The sequence below is a fragment of the Heterodontus francisci genome, chromosome 38 (assembly GCF_036365525.1).
Source record: "Heterodontus francisci isolate sHetFra1 chromosome 38, sHetFra1.hap1, whole genome shotgun sequence".
Classification (NCBI taxonomy): Eukaryota; Metazoa; Chordata; class Chondrichthyes; order Heterodontiformes; family Heterodontidae; genus Heterodontus; species Heterodontus francisci.
In genome coordinates this window covers 36,789,861-36,815,206 of record NC_090408.1, presented here as the reverse complement: position 1 = coordinate 36,815,206, position 25,346 = coordinate 36,789,861, and the positions used below count along the sequence as shown (strand labels likewise).

Genomic DNA, 25,346 nt, shown 5'->3' with positions numbered 1-25,346 from the left:
ACATCCTCTCAGCAGCCACCCTGTCAAATCCCCTCAGAATCTTATATGTTTCAATAAGCTCACCTCTCATTCTTACAAACTCCAATGAGTATGGTCCATAATATCCTCAAGATAACCCCTTCATCCCAGGAATCAACCTAGTGAACCTTCCAATGCAAGTATATTCCTCCTTAAATAAGGAGAACAAAACTGTATACATTACTCTAAGTGTGGTCTCACTGAAGTCCTGTAACAGTTGTAGAAAGACTATCCTATTTGTATACTCCATTCCCCTTGCAATAAAGGCCAACATTTCATTTGCCTTCCTAACGAGGACACCTAGATCCCTCTGTAAAGCAACATTCTGTACTCTATCGCTCCATTGAAATAATAATCTGCCTTTCTATTCTTCCTACCAAAGTGGATAATCTCACATTTTCCTACATTATATGCCATCAGCCAAATTTCTGCCCACTTCACTTGCAGACACTTTGTGTTCTCCTCACAACTTGCTTTCCCACCTATCTTTGTATCATCAGCTAATTTGGCTACAATACACAGGTCCCTTCATCCAAGTCATTAATATAGATTGTAAATAGTTGAAGCACCAGCACTGATCCCTGTGCCACCTGACTAGTTTCAGTTTGCCATCCTAAAAATGACTCATTTATCCGACTCTCTGTTTCCTAGTAGTTAAACAATCCATCCTAATATATTACCCCCAACACCATGGGCTCTTATGCTGTGTAGCAATCTTTTATGTGACATATTATCGAATGCCTTTTGGAAATCCAAACAAATGATAGTGAGTGCCTTGAAGTAGTGATAAGAGACTATATCAAATCCTCCCAAGAACCCAATTTGTACGCTCAGGACCATCCGATGCTGACCGAACACACATCACATTCACCATCAGCGACAGACTGCAGCCAGCGCCATCTGGTCTGAAATTATCTTCCTGAACGCTTGCTCCATTTCAACTCACCCTTATAAACCTCTTGGCCAATCACACTGTTGGTCTTCTCCTTCAACCTCTCTTCTAACCTTAGCTCAGAGACCTTTCCATCATGCCCCATCTTTGTAAAGCATCTTGGGACATTTTTGCTATGTTAAAGATCCAACATAACTGCACATTGTTGACCAAGTTCAAAGTGAGGAAATGTACAACACACAAAGATTAGCCCAACTGGTCACTGCCAATGTTTGTACCCAACATACATCTCCTCCCACATCTTTTCATCTAACCCTATCATAGTCTTGTATTCCTTTTTCCCTCATCTGTTTATGTAGCATCCTCTTAAATGTATCTATGGTATTTGCCTCAACTACTCCTTGGGGCAGCGAATTCCACATTCTAACCATTATCCGAGTAAAGATTTCACACCCAAGTTATTTCACACTCTTTGTATTGATGCCATGGCAAAGCAGCTTTGCTTCAATGTAAATTTGCGAAGGATCACTGCTCTGTTTAGGTAATAGTTTAAACAGTAGTATTACTAAAGATCAGCACTACAAAAGCCTCACTGTGCTGTGTGTCAGTTTCCATGCTGCAGTTAATATCATTTCATGTATTTGGAATTCATACACATAGAAGCCTGGAACAGTGAAGCCACCTTCTGTGTGTCTTCAGCTATTCAGGATTCATTCAACACTGTCCAACAAGACTTTGCTTTGTGCTGCCAACCAGTATGGTTGGATCCAAGAAGCTGTACAACCTACTTTAGTGCGATTGCAGCAGACTTTGGTCTTCACTCCACAAGAGAGTCATTTCAGGTGTTAGCAGAAGTAAAACCACATCAGGCACAGCAACCAATCTGCACACAATGGGAACAAAAACAATCCCCATGTGTCTCTACGAGATATTAAAATCGCAACAAGTGGGTCCGTGTGACAACCACTTACCAGTTCGGAGTCAAAGTCAGCAAGATCCTCGGGCGGTTTCTGGGCACTATCAACTTCATCCTCTGGTAGCCCTTCTGTAATTAGGAAAAAGAAAGATGCATCACTCACTTTCTAGACAACAGAATGTACGTGTTAAATACAGCCACACAGAGTTGGAATATACACATGATGCAGCAGTGAGAGATAAGGTCTGCATCACAAAGGGTAACTACTCAATGCCATACAGCCAACTGATGTGCCAACCTTTTGAGATTCTGTTGGTCTTTGTTGTGCAGAAGAAACTTTCTTGATAGGTGTTTCATCAAGCTTGCTCAATTAGATAAATAACGTACAATGGCCTCCTTCTGTGCCGTAAATGGCTCAACCAGTCTCATGTACAGTCTGCACCACAAGAGTAATAGTACAATGCAGTACAGGCAGCTGGTGCACCAACCCTATCATGCCCAGGAATGAGGCTCATCCTGTCTCTTTCCATTCCACCCACCTCACCCACTAGCTGACACAATTCCCCATCGCAAATTCTTCAAGTCGGCTAAACAGAAGCGGGCAACTCTCAACAGGGAGGGGGGGTCTGGAAAGTGAAAAAGGAGTAGGTCACTTATCTCCATGCTGGTTATTAAAGTAAGCCATTGGTAGAGACCCTTGAATAAGGCAGTGACCCACTCTTCTGCTTTCAGTTCAATGCAGGATACAGGATAATTAAAAAAAAAGTTAAACAAACATAAGGCAGCACAGTGAGAAAAAGACCCACTCTTACAAAGACCATGTACAATCCACCCTAACATGGTTCTATCATATTCTCCGGAGGGGAATTGTCTACAGGTTAATAAACAGTGCAGACTGAGCAAAAAAATAGCAAGGCACCACCAATTCATCCGTTCCCACCTGCCAACATATATTTTCATTGCTCACCAGACACCAGCGACCACTCTGTTACTGCAGACAGAAAGACAAATGTGCATTTGTACACAGCCTTTTCATGCTCCCAGGATGTCCTAAAGTGCTTCACAGCCATTGATTATTTTTGGGGGTGTAGTTAGTCACGGTTGTTTTGTAGGCAAACTCCTTCAAACATCCAGTTTTCCAACCCCATTGAGCAGTTTATCACCAGTCAGCTGGGATCTTCCAGTCAGCTAGTCTGCTACAGTTTAAAAGCAGATTATAGCCCAGACACAGATAACGGTGCCCTTCAGGGAGTTGGCATTAAATGTGAAGATATACCATGGGTTGCTTTTTTCTGTTGTTTGTATCATTGTGAGTAATGTCCATGAGTTGGGCAAAAATCTGTCAAATCCCTAAAACAAGCTTCTGTCACCTTCTGTAAATGCCCTGCTTCTTCCATTAATGTTTACAATGCAAGAATAGATTAGGGGATCAAAAGAGGCAAGACAAAAGAATTCAGACAATTTATTACACAACTTTCAGGGCCCAGCAGCTGCTGCATCTATACTTTGAAAGATAGCGACGTTTAAGAGACATCTTGACAAATACATGAATAGGATGGGAATAGAGGGATATGGGCCCCGGAAGTGCAGAAGGTGTTAGTTTAGGCAGGCATCAAGATCGGCACAGGCTTGGAGGGCCGAATGGCCTGTTCCTGTGCTGTACTGTTCTTTGTGACAGATGACAACAGCACAGGGGCAACAAACACCTGAGTTTTATCTGAGTTTCCCCCATGCACTGAGATTCTGATACTGAACAATCCTCTTTTGTGACTAGTAAAGGTGAATAGATGAGATAGTAAAGATCAGATGCAACAAGATGTCCCTATGAAAAGGGCAAGAGTGAGACCCTCGACCAATGTTGGACACGTCCTAGGATGCTGGAACTGTATTAAACGCTGGTTCGGCCACGGCTGGAGTACAATTCCAGTCACCACATTACAGGAAAGACATAATTGTTCTGGAGAGAGCACAGAGGAGATTTACAAGAATGTTGCCAGGGTTTGAAATTTGCAGCAATGAGCAAAGATTGGATCGGCTAGGGTTGTTTTCCTCAGAACAGAGGAGGCTGAGGGGTGATTTAATTGAAGTTTACAAAATTATGAGGGGCCTAATTGGAGTAGACAGGAAGGACCTGTTTTCCCTGAGCGGAGAGGTCAATTACCAGGGGGCACAGATTTAAGGTGATTGGTAGAAGGATTAGAGGGGACATGAGGAAAAACTTTTTCACCCAGAGGGTGATGGGTGTCTGGAATTCACTGCCCGGACCAGTGGTGGAGGCAGAAACCCTCACCTCATTTAAAAAGGTACCTGGACCTGCACCTGAAGTGCTGTAAACCGCAAGGCTATGGACCAGGTTCTGGAAGGTGGGATTAGAATGGGTGGCTAGTTTTGTTCAACTGGCACAAACAAGATGGGCTGAATGGCCTCTTTCTGTGCTGTAATTTTCCTATGGTTTTATGGATGTAGTTCAAGACTAGGATTCCCACAGGAAGGTTACTAGAGACAAAGGTTTTATTTCTAAAAAGGACATATTATCTAAACAGACATCAGGTTCTGCAGATAAACATACAAATCCACTGTGTTTTTGGCATATTAGTTTAATAGCAAACAAGCTGTCAAAACAGCAATAAACAGCAGGCACAATGCCTCTCCACCTCACAGCTGGCAATTCAAATCTGATCATCGTGATGGGCAGTGGCTAAATATTACCAAGTGTTACATCTCATAATCCTCTCCAGTACAGCACACATGGAAATACAAACACTTGGTGCTGCTATTTATTTCATGGTGCATGGCATAGGAATTCAGAGACTGCAAAACTCATCATGACCACCAGGTGGCTTTGTAGTAAAGTTAATCCACATTAGCAGCTTGGGAGCAAGATATTCAGCAACCAGAGATGCAAGGGTAAGGAGGAAGGGACGAGAGTGCGGGAGAGGGAGAGGGAGATAGAAGGGGAGGGGGGGGGGGGGGGGGGGGAGGGGTGAGAGCACGAGAAGGGAGGGGGGAATGGGGCGAGAGCGCGAGAAGGGAGGGGGAATAAAGAACAAAGAACAAAGAAAATTACAGCACAGGAACAGGCCCTTCGGCCCTCCAAGCCTACGCCGATCCAGATCCTCTATCTAAACCTGTCGCCTATTTTCTAAGGGTCTGTATCTCTTTGCTTCCTGCCCATTCATGTATCTGTCTAGATACATCTTAAAAGACGCTATCGTGCCCGCGTCTACCACCTCCGCTGGCAACGCGTTCCAGGCACCCACCACCCTCTGCGTAAAGAACTTTCCACGCATATCACCCCTAAACTTTTCCCCTCTCACTTTGAACTCGTGACCCCTAATAACTGGATCCCCCACTCTGGGAAAAAGCTTCTTGCTATCCACCCTGTCTATACCTCTCATGATTTTGTACACCTCAATCAGGTCCCCCCCTCAACCTCCGTCTTTCTAATGAAAATAATCCTAATCTGCTCAACCTCTCTTCATAGCTAGCGCTCTCCATACCAGGCAACATTCTGGTGAACCTCCTCTGCACCCTCTCCAAAGCACCCACATCCTTTTGGTAATGTGGCGACCAGAACGCACGCAGTATTCCAAATGTGGCCGAACCAAAGCCGTATACAACTGTCACATGACCTGCCAACCCTTGTACTCAATACCCCGTCCGATGAAGGAAAGCATGCCGTATGCCTTCTTGACCACTCTATTGACCTGCGTTGCCACCTTCAGGGAACAATGGACCTGAACACCCAAATCTCTCTGTACATCAATTTTCCCCAGGACTTTTCAATTTACTGTATAGTTCACTCTTGAATTGGATCTTCCAAAATGCATCACCTCGCATTTGCCCTGGTTGAACTCCATCTGCCATTTCTCTGCCCAACTCTCCAATCTATCTATATTCTGCTGTATTCTCTGACAGTCCCCTTCACTATCTGCTACTCCACCAATCTTAGTGTCGTCTGCAAACTTGCTAATCAGACCACCTATACTTTCCTCCAAATCATTTATGTATATCACAAACAACAGTGGTCCCAGCACGGATCCCTGTGGAACACCACTGGTCACACGTCTCCATTTTGAGAAACAATGGGGGCGAGAGCGCGAGAAGGGAGGGGGGGACGGGGCGAGAGCACGAGAAGGGAGGGGGGGACGGGGCGAGAGCACGAGAAGGGAGGGGGGGATGGGGCGAGAGTGCCGGTGGGGGGAGGGGAAAGAGAGGGTCCAAAATAAGCCCAGAAAAATTCTGGGATTTGTTTTCCCCTAAAACAAAATCCCCAAAACAAGACGCTCCACATGCCGTCAAAAGACAGAATCAGGCACGGACACGAGTAACGTACAGTATCTAACTCATGGAATTACAGAGCTGAGGGCACAAACTCCATACACTATTTGTAGCAAAATCTGAACAGTAATACAAATAACAAACAGGTCATAATTTCACCAATGGGTCTCTTGCTAAAACTGCCCGCACATGCACAAGCTCTAATGTCCTGAGACATTGCCCGAGCATGTATGCAAATTTGCCAAGATCAACTCGCGCATGTGCACGTTGATGTCACGTGGCCTTATCAATTATGTAACTAGATCACGCCAGTTCTCAGAAAGTATTTTATTTGTTAAATCCAGCATTACCAAGTAGTGAGGTAAGTTCCTGATAAGCATGGCCTCAACCATATGTAAAATATTGGTGCGAGCACCAGAGGTCTGCCCACACCCTGCTCCCCTACCCCACCTCAGAAGCCTTCCTTCCAGCCAATTATCATTCCTGACAGTAAATATCAACAAAATTCGATTTAGCGTTGCTTAAAATTTCTTCAGGCTCGACTTGGCCTCTCAGTCCCTTTAGCCAAGGATACTGGTTGTATTTCTGTAAAAGAATGTTTGTCTCGCTCTTGTCCCCTTCCCCTGCTCATTTTTGGCCAACTCTCTTACTCTCAGACATCATTTCTTTTTTTTTTTTTCGTGAGGATGTACATTGAACAGAACTGAGGAGCGAGCGTTAAAACAGAAACCGACAAGAGCTAAAGCTCAATATTTGTTGGGCTTTCGCCAACTAACACAGGTGGTGGTCGAACAATAGATGGTAGTTGACCAGTGCCAAATGAGCTGTGGATAAGAGACATCACTTAATACATTTCTATTTTCCCCATGGCACAAACCATCTCCTAAATAGAGCCGATGCTATGCCAACAGGTTTGCGGGTTTCTATCCATGCCATTTCTCTGAGTTGAGTCATGACTGCAGGTTTTGTCAAATTTCTCTCTTCTACTCAAGTTCTAAAGGACCTGTGGAGAGAAGGAACTCAAAAAACTGGAGGTGTACAGATAGCAGTTGCCTCTTACAACTGCCTCCAATGGATATCAGGTGAGAACAAGATTGGACTGTGCTGGCATGTTCTCAGAGGTCACACCAGGTCCTGTCTAGGCTACAGCTGAAGGACAACCACTCAGTTGGGCTGCTGGGAGCTATAGATTGGCATCGCAACAAGGTTCAGGGTCTTAAGGAGGGGAGTTTTGTGGGAGAAAATTAAGAACAAAAAAAAACCCTTCAAAGTTGGAGAAACCCAAGACTTCCGATCTCCTTTATGCCTATGTCATAGACTGGGTTTTGTGCACAGATTCTGGTCATTTTTATTAATGGGGTCCTTGTTCTCTGTATTGCAACCTGGTTCAAAAACATTGAAAACATCTCCCTGCTAAAAGCTTTTGTACTAAAAAGTGTGCTGGGCCAAAGAATGACACTGAAAGCATGTTGCCTCTGGAGAAACCGGACCAGCAAGCGGTGACATTGAAAAATTTCACTGCTCTCAAAAGCAAACACGATGAGGCCACCAACAGAATAGCAGTCAACATGCTTATTTCACATTCGCAGGGGCCTTGAGCTCAAGATTGAGGCCTACCCAACTGTCGAATCAAACTTGGGACCAATAAGCCATTTTCCACAACAGGCTAATTATGCCTGATCAATAAAAACCCCATCACATCATACACCATGCATTTTCCAGGTTATTGATCATTTTTGAAAACATGAAGGACAATTATAAAATCACTTTCAGTCTCTAGTTATTAATTGCCTGTTACCCTGAAAATCTTCTGAAAGTGAGAATCATTACATTCTGGAGGATTAATTCTATTGTTAAGCATTCCTGCTACTGTAGCCTGCACTGCCAAAGCACCTCACTCCCTCCAAATGGCGTCCTGTAACTGAGACATGTTGCCCAATAAGGTTGCAGTATGTTGGATTAGAGGATCAAGGTCAGTTGTGATGCCCTTCATGGTCAAATGGTCCGCCAATCCACCAAAGAGGCTCATACATGAAAAATGGCCACTCAGCCACCCAAAGGCTCTTATTGCCTCTATGGAATTGTACCAGGAAGAGGCAGCAAAGTCAACTGCAGCAGTTGTAAGGATACTAGAATTGAGCTCAGTGCACCTGGATTTAAGAGTGAGAGGAGAAGCTAATCAGAAGGCCTATTGCTAGCCAATGACATCTGTTAGAATGCTTGCTCTTTATCCACTCACATTGAGCTCGGACTGGGCTCGGCCTTTCTACGGTGCTATGTGGTCAAGTAACCCACCAGCTCTCACTGTCCAAGACAGGCAAGGAATGAATGGACACTTGAGAAAGGCACCAGGGAGTACCCAGCACACAGGGAGCTGCAATCCTGCATGAGTTAGCCTCTTCAGGAGAGCAGAGCAGAGACAATTAGGGGCAGGTAGAAGTGCACTATGCAGGGATTACTGAACAGTCCTCAGTTAATTTCTGCTGGGTGTATTATCACTTACCTCCAACTCTCAGAACTTTGACTCATTCCCAATTTTCCACTCCCTTGTCCAGAAGCATTGAAGTCAATTGCAGTGTCCGGCCAACATGGAGCTTGAGATCAGCTTACTCAGCGCACGGCCTGGGGATCACCCCGACACCTTTCTTTCTGTTTGGTTCAACTAACTATGCAATCCCTTAACCAGCGGAACCATCGGGGAAACTGGTGACACACCAAGCTTTTCTGAATATTTTAAGCTCGGCTTATGTTAGCCCAGTAACTTTGCCTTCAATTCAATCCATAAAATACGACAAAGTAATAGTAATAAGGGGGTCAATGAGGAAGGGAGGAGGGAGAGAGGAAGGGGGGAGGGAGGGAGTAAGGGAGGGAGGGAGGGATTGACAAGGAATCGAGAAAGGTAGGGGTGGATAAGGGGGAGCAGAGAGGAGGAAAGCACAAAAGAAAATTGATAGAGAAAAAAAAAATCAAGAAGCTGTGGAGTCATTTGATTGGAAATTCTGAATCTTGGGGAGATGCCAGATGTCGTCATTGCTGTAACTGCACAACAGTAACTCGGCAGCAAAAGACAACACAAGTGCCAGATTATAAAATATTCGTTCAAATTACATCTCCCCACTCCCATGCACAAAAGTTATTTATCACAGAAACATGTACTTAAATTGTACCTAAAACTATTTATACTTTTTTAAAAAATAACAATCACTGAAATGATTGTTTATTTATTGCCAGCCTATTTATTGAACACCCAGGGTTCCCATTAAATAATACGAGGTCCCACGCAACCTTGCCAGGACTGCAATCTACAGAGACAGAGACTGAAAAACAAACAGCAGCCTTGTCTGCTGCTTCAAGAAGCAAAGAATTTTAACATCTAATTTGCTGCTTTTTGATCCCGTCGAGCAGTAACCCATCCCCAGGCCTCTGGCAACCCTGCCATAATATTCCACAGCTTTCTCCATGAAGAGGTGCTGGTAAGTGCTCAGGTCTCTTCGAAGTAGCAAAGCTAAGGTCAGTAACACAAAAGTGCTCCAGCAGATCAATTTCTAACAATTGATGTATTGTTTTTCAGCATGCCGTGCCCCCAACTCTGCTTAAAGCAGCCTGTAATTAGAGGAAACCTCCAAAATACAGCCTCAAACATATCAAATAATCATCTGCAAAATAGTCTCCTGAAAGCAATGATGAGAGGTATTGGGATTCTAATTACGTAGAATGTACAGCACAGAAAAAGGCCATTCGGCCCAATCAGTCCATGCCGGCATTTATGCTCCACTTGAGCCTCCTCCCATCCTTCCTCAGCTAACTGTCAACATAACCCTCTACTACCTTCTCCCTCATATGCTCACCCAGCTTCCCCTTAAATGCATCTATTCTCTTCATTTCAACTACTCCCTGTGGTAGTGAGTTCTACATACTTACCACTCTCTTGGTAAATAAGTTTCTTCTAAATTCTTGATTTGATTTCTTGGTGACTATCTTATAATCGATGGCCCCTAATTTTGCTTGTCTCCACAAGTGGAAACATTCTCTCTGTGTCTACTCTGTCAAAGTCTTGAATAATTTTAAAGACCTCTATCAGGTCACTCCTCAGCCTTCTTTTTTCCAAGAGAAAAGAGACAGCCATGCAAAGGTGAGAAAAAATGTTGCATTGTCAGTTTGCGGAACTCTCAAATCATTAGAGAACAGAGTATGACAAATGGGTAGTCTGCCTATTAAGCACAATCTTCCATACACCTCAACAACAATTACTTGCATTTATATAGTACCTTTAACAGAGTAAAGCATCACAAAGCACTTCACAGGAGTATTGTTCAGCAAAATGCGACAAAAGCCACTTAAGGAAATATTAGGGCAGGTGACCAAAAGCTGAGTCAAAGAAGTAGATTTTAGGGAGTGTCTTAAAGGAGGAAAGAGGGGTAGGGAGGTTTGGGAGGGAATTCCATAACTTATGGCCTTGGCAGCTGAAGGTATGGCTGCCAATGGTGGAGTGATTAAAATCAGGGATGCTCAAGAAGCCAGAATTGAAGCAGCGCAGAGATTTTGGAGGGTTGTAAGGGCTGGAAGAGACTCAATTTACCTCATATCCATGGACTCCACCAAACACCAACATCTTGAATGAAAACTTTGAATTTTCTATCTGCCCATTCCAGGATAGTCTGCATTATCATTTTAAACCTGCTTTCCCCAGGTCAACTGCACACATTTTACCTCTGTCCAGTCAACAATACCATCTCCATTCTTGCCCTCAACCTCCTAGACCAAGGGTCTGCAACCTGTGACTCTGGAGCCGCAAGCGGCTCTTTGACATCTCATCTGTGGCTCTCAACCTTTTCCAGTTGGATGACATTAACATGGAAACAGCCTAAAAATAATTAAGTCAAGAAAAGTAAGAGTCGTGTTTTTATTGTGGAGATAAAAGGCTAATCATTATGCTGCACTTACAGTTTCAAGTGATTATTTCAAGGAATATCATCATTCTTTAAATAATCCTGTTCAAGTGGTATAACTACACTATGGTTATAGATAATGCTTTTGATTAGAGGAACTGGTTTTATGGTTGTGCCATTATTGTTTCTAATATAAATAAGATGATAAATTCTGAATGTGCTGTTAGAAGCTACTTTTTAAATCACAAGAATAGTAGAAACAATTGCCTTAATTTTACACATATGGCCATACGAATTAGTCGATGTAGGCCATTTAACCTGTCGAGCCTACTCCGCCATTCAATAAGATCATGGCTGTTGTTTCAGTCTTGAATTCCACATTCCCATCTACTGCTGATAATCTTTGATTCCCTTGCCTAACAAGATCTACCTCCGCCTTAAAAATATTCAATGACCCCGCCTCCACTACCTTCTGAGGCAGAGAATTCCAATGTCGCACAACCCTCAGAGAAAAAATTTCTCCTCGTCTCTGTCCTAAAAGGGCGACCCCTAATTTTCAAACAGTGACCCCTAGTTCTGGACTCACCCACAAGAGGAAACATCCTTTCCACATCCACCCTGTCGAGAACGTTCAGGATTTTATATACTTCAATCAAGTCTCCCTCACTCTTTTAAACTCCAGTAAAAACAAGCCCAGTCTGTCCTCATAAGACAACCCGCTCATTCCAGGTATCAATCTAGTAAACCTCCTCTGAACCACCTCCAACGCATTCACATCCTTCCTTAAATAAGGAGACCAAAACTGCACACAGTATTCGACACGTGGTCTCACAATGCCCTGTATAACTGAAGCAAAACATCCTTACTTTTATTTTCAATTCTTCTCGTAATAAAGGATAGCATTCCATTAGCCTTCTTTATTACTTGCGGTACCTGCATACTAACCTTTTGTGACTCAATCACTCGAACACCTCGGAATACTGCAGTCGTTCCCCATTTAAGTAATACTCTGCTTTTTTATTCTTCCTGCCAAAGTGAACAACTTCACATTTTCCCACATTATACTCCATCTGCCAGATTTATGCCCACTCACTCAACCTATCTACATCGGTCTGCAACCTCCTTATGTCCTCTTCACAACATACTTTCCTACCTATCTTTGTGTCATCTGCAAATTTAGCTACCATGCCATCGCTCCCCTCATTTAAGTCATTGATATAAATTGTAAAAAGTTGAGGCCCCAGCACAGATCCCTACGGGACTCTACTCGTCACATCCTGCCAATCAGAAAAGGACCCATTTATGCATACTGTCTGTTTTCTGCCAGCCAGCTAATCTTCTAGCCATGCTAATCTGCTGCCCCCTACACCATGAGCTCCTACTTTGCGTAATAACCTTTTATGTGGCACCTTGTCAAATGCCTTCTGGAAATCCAAGTACAGTACATAAACGGGCTCCCCTTTATCCACAGTGCATGTTACTCCTTCAAAGAACTCCAATAAATTGGTTAAACATGATCTCCCTTACACAAAGCCATGCTGATTATTCCCGATTACCTTGAGTTTTTCAAAGTGCCCAGCTTTGGCCTCCTTAATGATAGATTCTAACATCTTCTCCACAACAGATGTCAAGCTAACTGGCTTATAGTTACCTTTTTTCTGCCTTCCCCCTTCTTGAATAGAAGGGTTATATTTGCTACTTCTAGTCAGATGGAACTTTTCCAGAATCCAGAGAATTTTGAAAAATTAACATCCAATGCATCTACTACCTCATTAGTAACCTTTTCTAAGACCCTTGGATGAAGCCCATCAAGACCTGGGGACTTGTCAGCCCACAGCTCCATCAGTTTGGTCAGTACCACTTCCCTGGTGATTATAATTTCACCAAGTTCATTTCTTCCTGCCACCACCTGATTTATAGCTATTACTGGAATGTTTTTTGTATCCTCTATAGTGAGGACAGAAGCAAAATATTTGTTCATTTCATCCGCCATTTTCTTATTATCTATCAACTCCCCATTCTCACTCTCTAGAGGACCAACATTCACTTTACTTACTCTTTTCCTTTTTAAATCTCTATCCTTTTTTAACTCTAAATAAATAGGAATATGGGATTAGTGTATTAGTATAAATGGGTGGTTGATGGTCGGCACAGACTCGGTGGGCCGAAGGGCCTGTTTCAGTGCTGTATCTCTAAATAAATAAATAAAATAAATAATAAATACCTGTAGAAACTCTTGCTATCCATTTTTACATTTCTAGCTTCCTCTCATACTCTAATCTCTTTCTCTTGATTAACCTTTTAGTCATTCTCTGCCATTTTTTTGATATTCTGACCAATCATCTGACCTGCCACCCATCTTCACACAATTATATGCTTGTTCCTTAAGTTTGATGCTTTCCTTAACTTCTTTAGTTAACCATGGATGGTGGGTCCTCCCCTTAGAATTTTTCTTTATAGTAGGAATATATGTATTCTGCGTATTCTGAAATATCCCCTTAAATTCTGCCCCTGCTTCTCGATTGATCTATCTCCTAGCATTGTAACCCTGTTCACTTCAGCTAGCTCAGCTTTCATGCCCACAGTTGCCCTTATCTAAGTTTAAAATACTAGTCTTTGTATCACTCCTCTCTCTTTCAAACTGGATACAAAATGCAATCATTTTGTGGTCACTGCTACCGAGAGGTGCCGTTACTCCGAGGTCACTAATTAATCCTGTCACATTACACAATACCAAGTCTAATATAACCTGCTCTCTGGTTGGTTCCAGAACATACTGCTCTAAGAAACTATGCCAAGCATTCAATGAACTCCTCATCCAGGCTACTATTGCCAATCTGATTTTTCCAGTTTATAGGTAGATTAAAATCACCCAAGATTATTGCCATCCCTTTATCATAAGCATCCAATATTTCTTCTTGGATACTTCGTCCTACATTGTGGTTACTGTTAGGGGGCCTGTAGACCACTCCCACTCATGACTTCTTTCCCCGACTATTCCTCATCTCCACCCAAACAGATTTTACATCCTGATCTCCTGAACCAAGGTCATCTCGAACTACTGCACCAATGCCATCCTTGATTAACATTGCTACCCCTCCACCTTTACCAAGCTTCCTATTCTTCTTGAATATTATATACCCCTCAATATTGAGGACCCAATCCTGGTAATCCTGCAGCCACATCTCCGTAATGGCTATCAGATCATATTTATTTACTTCAACGTGCACTATCGGTTTATCTACTTTGTTATGAATGCTACGTGCATAGATATAGAGCCTTTAGTTTTGTCTTTTTGTTATCTTTGTAACATCTAGTCTTGACTGTTGGTATGTTCTAAGGGTTTTTCTCTCTGCCCGTTCCTGCCATTCTCTGACCTTCATTTCCCAAATTGTTATTCGGCTCTCCTGCCTTGACTCTACCCCTTGATTTGCTACATCTACCCAGGCTTGATCCCTCACCACCCTCCCACCAACCCCCCCTCCCCACCCTTGTTTAGTTTAAAGCCCTCTCTATTTCCCTAGTTATACAGTTTTGCTAGAAGACTGGTCCCAGCACAGTTCAGGTGCAGACCGTCCCAACTGTACAGCCCCCACTTTCCCCAGTACTGGTGCCAGTGCCCCACGACCCGAAACCCACTTCTCCCACACCAGTTTTTGATCCATGTATTCATTTCACTAATCTTATGTGCCCTCTGCCAATTGGCACGTGGCTCAGGCAATAATCCAGAGATTATTACCCTTGAGGTTCTGCTCTTCAATTTGTTGCCTAATTCCTCATTAAGCAGATCCTCTTTCCTAGTCCTACCGATGTCGTTGGTACCTACATGGACAAGACAATTGGATCCTCCCCCCTCCAAGTTCCTGTCCAGCACAGAGCAGATGAACCCTGGCACCAGGTAGGCAACACAGCCTTCTGGACTCTCTCTTGGCTGCACAGAACAGTGTCAATCCCCCTCACTATACTATCCCCTACTACTACATTCCTTTTTGCTTCCCCCTCTTGAATGCCTTCCTATATAACAGTGCCATGGCCAGTCTGCTCATCCACCATGCAGACCTCGTTTTCATCCACAAAGGTTGAGAGCACCTCAAACCTGTTTGACAACTGCAAAGTCTGAGGCTCCTCCACTACTTCTGCTCGTTCCCTTTACCTGCCTCACTCACGGTCACGTGTTCCTGTCCCTCACTGCAGACCAAAACAGATGACCCTGTTCTAAGAGGTGTGACCGTCCTCCAGAACAGTGTTCAGGTATTTCTCCCCCTCACTTATGTTGCTCAGTGTCATGCAGGCCAAAAATGAGGCATATTAATTTTGTCATATGAACACTGATTTCAAACTTGCTGGGAAGAAGAGAAGGCCTGTTATAAGGGTTGCCAGACACTTAGCTGAAAAACATTTGAATACTAACAGACAGTGCTTGTGGAGACAAAAGGACCATTCCCTGACACATTCAACCCACAATGGACTTTGATCACCAGACATTGAAGGTGTAAAGAAGAGCATTCCAGAGACTGCTAAGGTGATATAATCCACAAAAGCTAGGTCTGGCTAAACCAGCTGGTCACATGACTAACTGGCTGGTCCAGGGCTTTCTGAACTGGCCACAGAGTTTTTGAACTCAAAGACTGATTGCTCTTGGAGTGAGAAGATCTCTCCTGTCTGCTCCCATCTCGTTCTCACAAGCCTCTGGACCCACTGAGGACACATGAACTTCAAGAGAGAAAAGTCTACTACATCGAACAAGGTTCAAGAAGAATACTGGGCCCCAACGAAAAGCAAGACCTACCTACAATCAAGGACTTTACAGCGAGCTTGAAGAACAGTAACCAAAACCATCTTCAGATATTGCCTCAAACTTTTCCACATTATTTCTTCTGCTCTTTTCTGTCTCTATTTACGTGTATCGCATATGCATGCTAGCATGGGCACGTCGCGTATCCGTAGGCGTTAACGAATTAGAGCTCAAGTTTAATAAAGTTCAACCTTTTTTCTTTAAACCTATGAAAACCTGTTGGCTGGTTTCTTTGCCTTACAGTTGAAAGCAGTGAATAAGAATTCACTAAGGGGCAGCTAAAAAAAAAGTGTGTTTAAAATAAAACTCTGTTACAGTAAGACCAGACGAAGGCTGAGAGGGAAACCTAGACCCCTTTCTCACCTGGTCGTAACACTCAGTGTTTGCAGTTCGGCTTCCAGATCAATAATCCTGATCTGGAATTCCTCTAGCTGTTTACACTTTCTGCAGGTGTTTGTGTCCTGGATCACTTTGGCATCCAGGAGCTCCCACATACCACAGCTGCAACATAACATCAGTCCGGCCATTGTTACTTATGCTATTACTTATTTAATTACTTAATTAACAGAATAATTCCTGCCTATCATAGAATTTACTGTGCTTATTAACTGCTAGTACCAACTTCAATTCAAGTTATACTTTTCTTGATTACACAGATATGTAGACCTTCCTACTCACAATAGACCTTACCAATGCTAATAAAGATTGCCAATTCTAATAAACCTTACTACTTTTAGTAAACCTTACAAATACTGATAAATCCCAATAATACTTAATACAGCTTCTGTATTATGTTGTCCGAATTTGAGCGAATACACACTCCCTGCTGGTCTCTCTCTCTCTCTCACTGTGTGATAAAATATCAAACACGTTTTAGTTTTTAGTTTATACACTAATGAATCGATCAAGTCTTACTTTATATTTGATTGCTTTAGATGAAATTAAATTAAAAATTTACCGGTATACTCACCTCGGCTGGCTTTCTGTTTCCCTGCTCTCTCTGTCGACTGTGACGTCACTTTTCAACTTTTTCCCCCTGCTCCTGCTCCTCTCTCTCTCTCTCTCTCTCTCTCTCTCTGGCCTCCGATTATTTAGCACGCTTTTTAAAGCTCTGCTCCCACCTTAGGTTAGTTTGTTTTAAAGATGACTTTACTGACAAAATAATAGTTAAAAGTCAAAAAGCATAATAATTCAGAGTTAGGTCAATTTTAATTTTTTTCTACTGATGCATAAACTCCACTTGTATTTTATTTATTAAATATGCAAATTATGCATTCTACCAGGGATATGTGACAATTTGACCAATATTTGGTTTAGAAATGCCAAGTTTTCATCTTGTGACTCCCAATAGTTTTTATTTAAGGCAATTTTTTTTTTTTTAAAAAGCTCATCAGGTTAAAAACAAAGTTGCAGCCCGCTGTCCTAGACATTTAATATGTGTCCAGTTTAATATCCATGGTTGGATTTCAGATGGAGAATGATGCAGTGGAGCCATTAAGTAACAATCTCCTTTTGCAGAGGGAATGAGGTGGAAACAAGTAAAATTTATAAGTTAAATCATGCTGGAGAGCCAGTTGCAAACACAGCCATGTTTTAAACATGGAACATCGACAGAAAGTGAAGAATAAAAAGGTTGTAAGCAAATGCCATTCTAAACAGGAAAGTGAGAGGGCTAACTGACCAACACGCTAAGGATTCTGGCTGTGGAAAAATATGAGGTTATCCATTTTGGTAGGAAGAACAGATGTGCAGAGTATTTCTTAAATGGCAAGAGATTAGAAAGTGTAGATGTACACTGGCTGCCCTTGTCAATAAGTCACTGAAAGCTAACATGCAGGTGCAGCAAGCAAGTAGGAAGGCTAATGGTATGTTAGCCTTTATCGCAAGAGGATTTGAGTACAAGAGTAGTGAAGTCTTGCTTCAATTGTATAGAACCTTGGTTAGACCGCAACTGGAGTACTGTGTGCAGTTTTGGTCCCCTTACCTTAGGAAGGATATTATTGCCAAAGAGGGAGCGCAACGAAGGTTCACCAGACTTGTTCCTGGGATGGCGGGACTTTCCTATGAAGAAAGAATGGGGAAACTGGGCCTGTATTCTCTAGAGTTTCGAAGAATGAGAGGTGATCTCATTGAAACCTACAAAATACTTAAAGGGATAGACAGGGTAGATGCAGCTAAGATGTTTCTGGTTGGGGAGTCTAGAACCAGGGGACACAATTTCAAAATAAGGGGGAAGCCACTTAAGACAGAGATGAGGAGAAATTTCTTTACCCAGAGGGTTGTGAATCTTAGGAATTCTCCACCCAGAGAGCTGTGGAAGCTCAGTCATTGAGTATGTTTAAAGCAGAGATTGACAGATTTCTAAATACAAATGACAAAGAGATATGGGGATGGTGTGGGAAGGCGGCTTTGGAGTGGATGATCATCCATGATCATACTGAATGGCGGAGCAGGCTCAATAAGGCTGAATGGCCTACTCCTGTTCCTATGTTTCACTCACTATCGAGGGCCTCAGTTAATCCAACTGCATTTACATCACAACTGTAACAAACTTGTGAAGCAGTTTCATTTCACAATGTCACAAAGGAATTATGTATTCCAAAGTCAGGACCCAAACTGACTTTTGAGTGAGACTAATTAGTCCAGGATTTCCCAATGTACCTACGGTTGTAGTGTAAACCCAGCCTTTGTCTTACTTCCTTAGAGCTTTGTTCAGTTCCACTTATTCCTCCCTAAACTGAACGCGATGCTAAGTTACTGAAGAAAAGTCTAGCAGAAAAGTCTAGCAGTGTTTCCAAAATAGCCTCCAGTTTTCTCTTCCCTCTTGTTGAGAGGTTCTTGTTCTCTACAGTAGCATAAATTAGACAGTCAATTTAGTGACGACTATCTAAGCCCTGCTACCATGGCACCACTTGACACTGCTCCAGGCCTTGGCTGTCATGCTGTCTGAACATGCTGAGGAAGCACCAATTTTAGCCAGTGAATTTTGTAGTATGCATCGATAATTGACAGTACTGTGGGTCCTTAATTCACATTCTCCAAATACACATAATTGTGCTTTCTAATGCAGAAAAGTTACTGCCCTCAAATGGGTTGGGTTAATCATGATTGATTTTCCATAATAAAGCAGCATAAACCAAGCATGCAAACAATACATCTGAATCAAACCAGATTAGACTCTGTCACAGGTGTCTTTACCTTTCAAACCAACTGGTTCCAAATTCCCATTTGCATCCAGCACAGTATCAAATTGCCGATCAGTAGGATCCTGGATTACTTTTGTATCCAAAGAAATGTCAACCTTCTCATCCCCAAGGAAAATATCTTCATTTTTGCCATTTGTTGTGCCTCCCAATCCATTACCTTCTGTCACCCAGGCATCTTCCTTCACCTCATCCACAACTGAAGGCTTCCCATTATTTTGAAACTGATCCTCAGAATCTGAAGAACTGTTCCCCATATAATCAGCGGGTTCCTCAACTATACTGAGCAGTACTTCCTGGTTTTGGGAATACACAACCGCATCAATAGATTTGGATAAGAACTCCAAAGTCTTTTTGGCTGCTTGAGGTTCATCATCTTCATGGAGCGCAGTTGGACTTCCCAATGCCACTGGCAAGCAAGGTGGTTCTTCTTCTGAGATGCACTCAATGCACTCACCTTGAGAAGTTCCTTTCTTTAAATCCTCAATCAATTGGATTTCCGTTGGCACAATGTGATCCTCACCCAAACTGGAATCAGAAGCAGTTTCTAATAATGCGTCAACCTGCTTAGACCACTCATCATCACAAGGACAGTCCATTTCCAACTGGTCATCGTTTTGTTCAGGCTCACTTTCTAAAACATTTACAAGTAGCACTTCTGATGTAGGGTGAGTCTGTTCATATTCCTCAATGTCATTAAATGACTGAAGAATTTCAGACATTTCCAGATTCTGCACAGGCTCTGCCTCCTCAGTCATGTTGTGGTTTACTCCTTCACATTCCTTATCTGAATCACAAATCAAGTTTCGTGAATTTACGCACATTTCGTCAAGAAAATCATTTTTTACCTCAAAGCCAACTTCAACATCAGTTTCATTAGTCACGCCTACATGTGAGTCATCAACATCTGCACTGAGCCTGTCATTGCTCAATTCTACATCTACCTTCACTTCCACAATCTGTGCAGCGAATGGAGGACTTCCATTGCTCAACTGTACAGCTTGACAACCTGTCATTTGGACACCGCCCTCTGCCGACCCACTATCATCACTCTGGGTATTTTCATCAGTGACCAATTCAACACATTCTTTAGCTTCTTCGGGCTTCTTTTCCTTAATCGGAGCAGGCTCCACCTCTGCTTGATCAAGACTTTTCACTGGATCTATTGTTTCACTGTCTGGACTATTACTATTTACAATCTTCACAGTGTCCATCATGTCCCCTTGAGGGATATCATCTCTGAGCACACACTCTTGACAGGAATGCAATTCTTCAGATGATACTGTAGTTTCCACATGAGCTGCGTCACAGGACAGACTGTTTTTATCACATTCTCCATCAGATGCATTTTGCACAAGAGCACTGTTACCTGCTAAATTCCCAGAGTCTACCATTAACCTGGACTCTTCCCGTTGTCCTTCCAGCTCCAGCTGCATGCACGTAACTTCATAACTGGCTGCTTCATCCTCTAGCTTCACCTCTGAAATATCGTCTCCAGTGATATTTTTTTGACCATTTGCAGTTTTTGCCTCAGGACACTGGTCAGTCAACTCATCAGTTAGCATGCTGTCCTGTTCAACAGGTATTTCAGTCAGCGTTTGTGCAATGATGCAAGTGTTCTTGGATTTACAATCCTCTTCACTCTCTTCAGTTCTTACATTTTCAACAGGTTCAACAGGTTGTGACAGCTCAGGCTGCGACTGAAGGGATGGTGTGGAAAGAGGATCCTATTTCAAAATAAGAAGAGGAAAGAGCAATAAACAATTGTACTATTGCGATAAGGCATTGCTATGTTGATATATACTAGTGTATTAACAGTCTTTTGACCAAGTTTATCTATCATATTGGTACCAGTACAGGCTCACATAAGTCCGTATGTTTCCCATGGGACACACTCGGGCTGTTTTTACTTTATTTTACAAGTGGTGCATCTGCACAAAGGAAGTTTTTGCTTTGCTTCACACCAATGCTAAAATTATAATCTAAAGCTAGAGATCAGTCTCCAGGGAGTTTCAATCATCTTCGCTCAGAAATCAGGTTGGCCCGTGACTGCATATCTACATTGCAACTTTAGTGCAAAAAGCAGAAAACACTGCACACAGTTCCAGTGTAAATACAGCATTAATTCATTACCTCAAATTACTCCCACTGCCAGTGCTTTCCCCCTTGTGTTCTACAAATCCACTCCGCCAGTGATTCTACATTTCAAGATGCTTTCTCTAGATGCAACCCAAACGTGGAAGAGCAAAACCTGTAAATACTGTTGTTTGTTTCTCATGATTCCAAATTATGATGAAAATTTCATCCTTCACCACTCTCCGTATCACAATAAAAAACACAATTTTACACTAATATGCTGTATCTATTAATCGGCCATATTGTAACAACAGAAACGTTGTCCTGGTTAAAAGAGGACATCTAGTTGTTCTTAATTCTCCACTCTATAAACAATGATAATATTGGAAATTGTGAGCAACTACTACAATCATGAAACACACAACATAATTAGCATAGGCTTAGACACATCAACCAATATCCCAAATGTGAAGATAGATTACACTTGGACATCTGAAACCCATTAAGTATAGCACCATCTGTTTTGCTGTTTATTGTAATTGCGAACCCGTCCGTGGTCTTTGGTAATTATACCTGATCAGCATGTCAACATGACCAGAACAAGGACATTTTAAGAAAAACAATAGGGGTCAATGGTAAACAATGAGCTCAATAAGATTAACTATCAACACTTGTAAAAACTATTTTTCAGCCTTGATGGTTTAGCTCATAAAAGCAGTGTGGAACCAAACCAATACAAACTACAGTGTTTCAAGTTTTGTTACTGGGCTCTGTTGCGCTACTGCTCAGCCAAGACCAAAGTAGGGGCATGCCAATCTGCTTCTGCAGCCCTGGGATAGACAAAGGAGAGGTGGTAAGGGTAGGTGGGGGAGTGGGGGTGTTGAATCATCCAGGACTCTTGTTCTCAAGTACTGTTGTGACGTTTGCAGGGAGGCCGCACTGGGTGAAAACTCAGTTGCCTTCTCCATCGTCAACTGATATGCCAGCAATCTTTGTCTAGGATCACATAGTATGGCCTTGTGTGGCAAGGTGACTAAGTTAGAACCCATGAACTTCACCCCAGCTATAAGTCAGTATACAAGGAGAAGAAAGAAGAAAACTGGGATGGAAAATAAGACAGAGCCCTGACAGTGTTAGATCTGTTTCAGAATTCAAAACCGAACTCCTCTTAGGTAAACAAAAGAAATTTGATTAACTTAGCTGTTATATAATGTCATGCAATGGAATATTAAAATATCCAATCATCCTTGTAGTGGCAGCACAAATAATATTTGCACAACTGATACATTTCATGATAGCTTAATTATTCACATAATATTCACAGATATAAGGCAAGCATAATTATTCATGAACATAATTATTCATACTAGTTGCATAATTAATATTCACAGTGGTAAATAATGGATATTAATAGCATATTGCTAATTAACAAGAAGATGCAGGTCATTCTAGGAGGTTTTTCAATGTATAACTGAGAGTGCTTGCCTAGGATTAGTTCCCAGTTCCTTCATCACTATATCATATGGCTACCAAGATGGTAGAAGGCAAACGAGGTGGAGGACCTTCGTCTTTCTTTGTCCAGTAATTCAAATGCTCGGATGATTAGTTTTAAGAGCAACGCTAATAAAATTCATGATGCAGCTGAGTATGGCTGCATCTATCTGTGCATCGATGCTCAGTATGCAAACACTAAGTGTCACTACATGCCGAGGTTCTACCTGTCCCCGGTGTTACGAAGGATGGGTCTAGCCACTTTGCCACGGAACGCTCCAATCAGTTGGACCATGCCATACCATTTGACCCTGGTGGAAAAGTTAGTACAGAAAATCACGTTTGACCACAAGTCCATCAGGCAGTGGTCCGTACGTAACCTCCTCGAAGCCCTGTGGGAATGGGGGATGGTGCATCCTATTGGATGGTTCCCCGAGCAGACTGTCAAACCCATTTGGCAGAATGCCTCATTGCCAGAGCTTTCAAACAAGCACCAAGACATTGCTTGTCTAGAGATCAGAAGGGCCCTCCCCATCAGATCCTATCTGCACACCAAGTCATACCGCCTCCACATGCTGCCCTTGAGGCTGCTGCGGTGGGGAAGAGACCGTCGTCCATCTCCTTCTGGAATGTGCCTTCGCAAAGCACATCTGGAAAGAGATACAATGGTTTTTGTCGAGGTTCATCCCAAGCAGCTCCGTAATGCAGGGCTCAGTGCTCTACGGGCTGTTCCTAGGGACGCACACCGAGATAAACATCAACTGCTGCTGGAGGACCATCAACTCTGTGAAGGATGCTCTTTGGTCTGCCCGAAACTTGGTGGCGTTCCTGTGCAAAGAGCTGTCGACGACCTAGTGTTGCAGACTGGCACATTTCTAGGTCCAGGACTATGTACTGAGGGGTGCACTAAAGCTCCGTGCAGCACCACAAAGGCTCAATGGTGAGAGGCCGCTACGTATGGCCCTCGCGTCATAGTACACCGAAGGGCTAGAACCCCTGTAAAATCCCTTGGGCTGTATGTACCAGAGAATGTTTGGCACGAAATGTAAATGTACATTGTAAATATAACCAGTAATGATAAGTGTAGTGAGGCACCTCATGTACTGTATTGAAAGAAACTGATCTTTACTGAATTTTTTGTAATGTCAAATTTGAACTGTTACAAAATGTATTTTTACAAACTTTATGAAAAAGTATATTTTTGGGGAAAAAAATCTAATTAATTAATTAGTTACACAGATATTTAACTGCCAAATGAAAATCATAGAATAATTTATAATTCTTCTGTTCTTTTATAGAATTGTGATGCACGTTTAGCGCAATTTTTCTTTTACATCCTGTGTCCTTTACAGTCAAAGATGGCATTGTTAATCTTTCAATAAAATGACAGAAAAGGCTTTGGGAAGCTGATTAATTCTTACCATTTCACATCTGTGTGACTGGATGTATCTCTGCAGTTCACTGATGTTGTGTTCCATGCTGTTGCACTCTGCTCCCTGGGGGTTATTGACGGTGTACATGTAAACGTTCAAGTGTCGTTGGTATCGCACAGAACAGTCTTCAGAGGATACAATCGGTGTTACATCTGCCGGTAAAGCTGCAGCAGGCTTTTGCCTAAAACAGAAGGAGCAGCAGCAGTTAAACATGTTGAAATATTGACTTTTGCATGATTGAAATAACTCTGCGCAGCTTGGTGCTTCAGCACGAGGTGGTACAGAGCAGTTAAGGCAAGACTTCAGGCCTGGAAGCCGCTACTGTGTACAGCTGTCTTCTCCCCTCAACACGGCTGTGGGAGGTGCCCAGCAAGCATCAGCTGCTTCCGCTGAAGCTGGGGGCGTGGAGGCAACATTCAAGGTGAATTACCAGCAAGCTGCTTCTGCACATCTCCTATGGGGCTTCCATCCGCCCACTCAATCACAGTTGGTGCATTGTGTCGAGACAAAGAATGGAGAATAATGGAGGTTAAGGTTAAAGGAAAATACAGGTGCACAACTTCACCAATAAAGGGAGCACTGAAGCATTATTTTCAACAAGATATGCCACTCCAACCCTGGCACTCCAATGGCTTTCCAGCCGAGGCACAGGAGACCACGCAAGGAACAGAAGATTGACACCTCTACAATATGTAGCATCAGCTTGGCCCAGTAGAAGCACTCATACTCAAGTCAGAAGATTGGATGTTCAAGTTCCAGGCTCCTTTCCAAGTCACACATCATCCTGCGTTGGACAAATGTCACCATTCTTTCATTGTCATTGCTAAGTCAGAATCCTGGAATTTCCTATTTAACAGCATTGTGAAGGTACCTTAACCACATGAACTGTAGTGGATCAAGAAGGCAGTTCACCACCATTTTTTTCATGGACAACTAGGGATGGGCAATAAATGCTGGCCTTGTCACTGATACTCACACTCCGAATATGAATTTTAAAAAAAATGTCCAACTACAGGATCATTGAACCTAGGCTGATGCTTCAGGACAGGACTGAGGGAGTGCTGCACTGTCAAAGCAACCCTCTTTCAGATGAGATGTTGGAGAGCTTGCCAGCCTGCTCAAATGGACATAAAGGAACCACTAACATCATTCTGGGGGCTTACCATTGACCAGAAACTTAACTGGATCAGCCACATAAATACTGTGGCTACAAGAGCAGGTCAGAGGCTGGGAATTCTGCGGCAAGTAACTCACCTCCTGATTCCCCAAAGCCTGTCCACCATCTACAGGGCACACATCAGGAGTGTGATGGAATACTCTCCACTTGCCTGGATGGGTGCAGCTCTAACAAC

The 25,346-nt window shown here is 42.7% G+C and overlaps 1 protein-coding gene across 7 annotated transcripts in view; it reads right to left on the bottom strand.

Moving 5' to 3' along the window:
* LOC137352536 (A-kinase anchor protein 13-like) overlaps positions 1-25,346 on the bottom strand; it is a 424,312-nt gene that overhangs the window by 238,459 nt on the left and 160,507 nt on the right. For all 7 annotated transcript variants that reach the window (XM_068018105.1, XM_068018107.1, XM_068018108.1 and 4 more), the window contains 3 exons: positions 23,983-24,175; positions 18,990-20,721; positions 1,882-1,955 (listed from right to left, as the gene is read on the bottom strand). In XM_068018105.1, the coding sequence (XP_067874206.1) occupies positions 1,882-1,955; positions 18,990-20,721; positions 23,983-24,175 (1,999 nt within the window). The remainder of the gene's footprint in view (positions 1-1,881; positions 1,956-18,989; positions 20,722-23,982; positions 24,176-25,346) is intronic.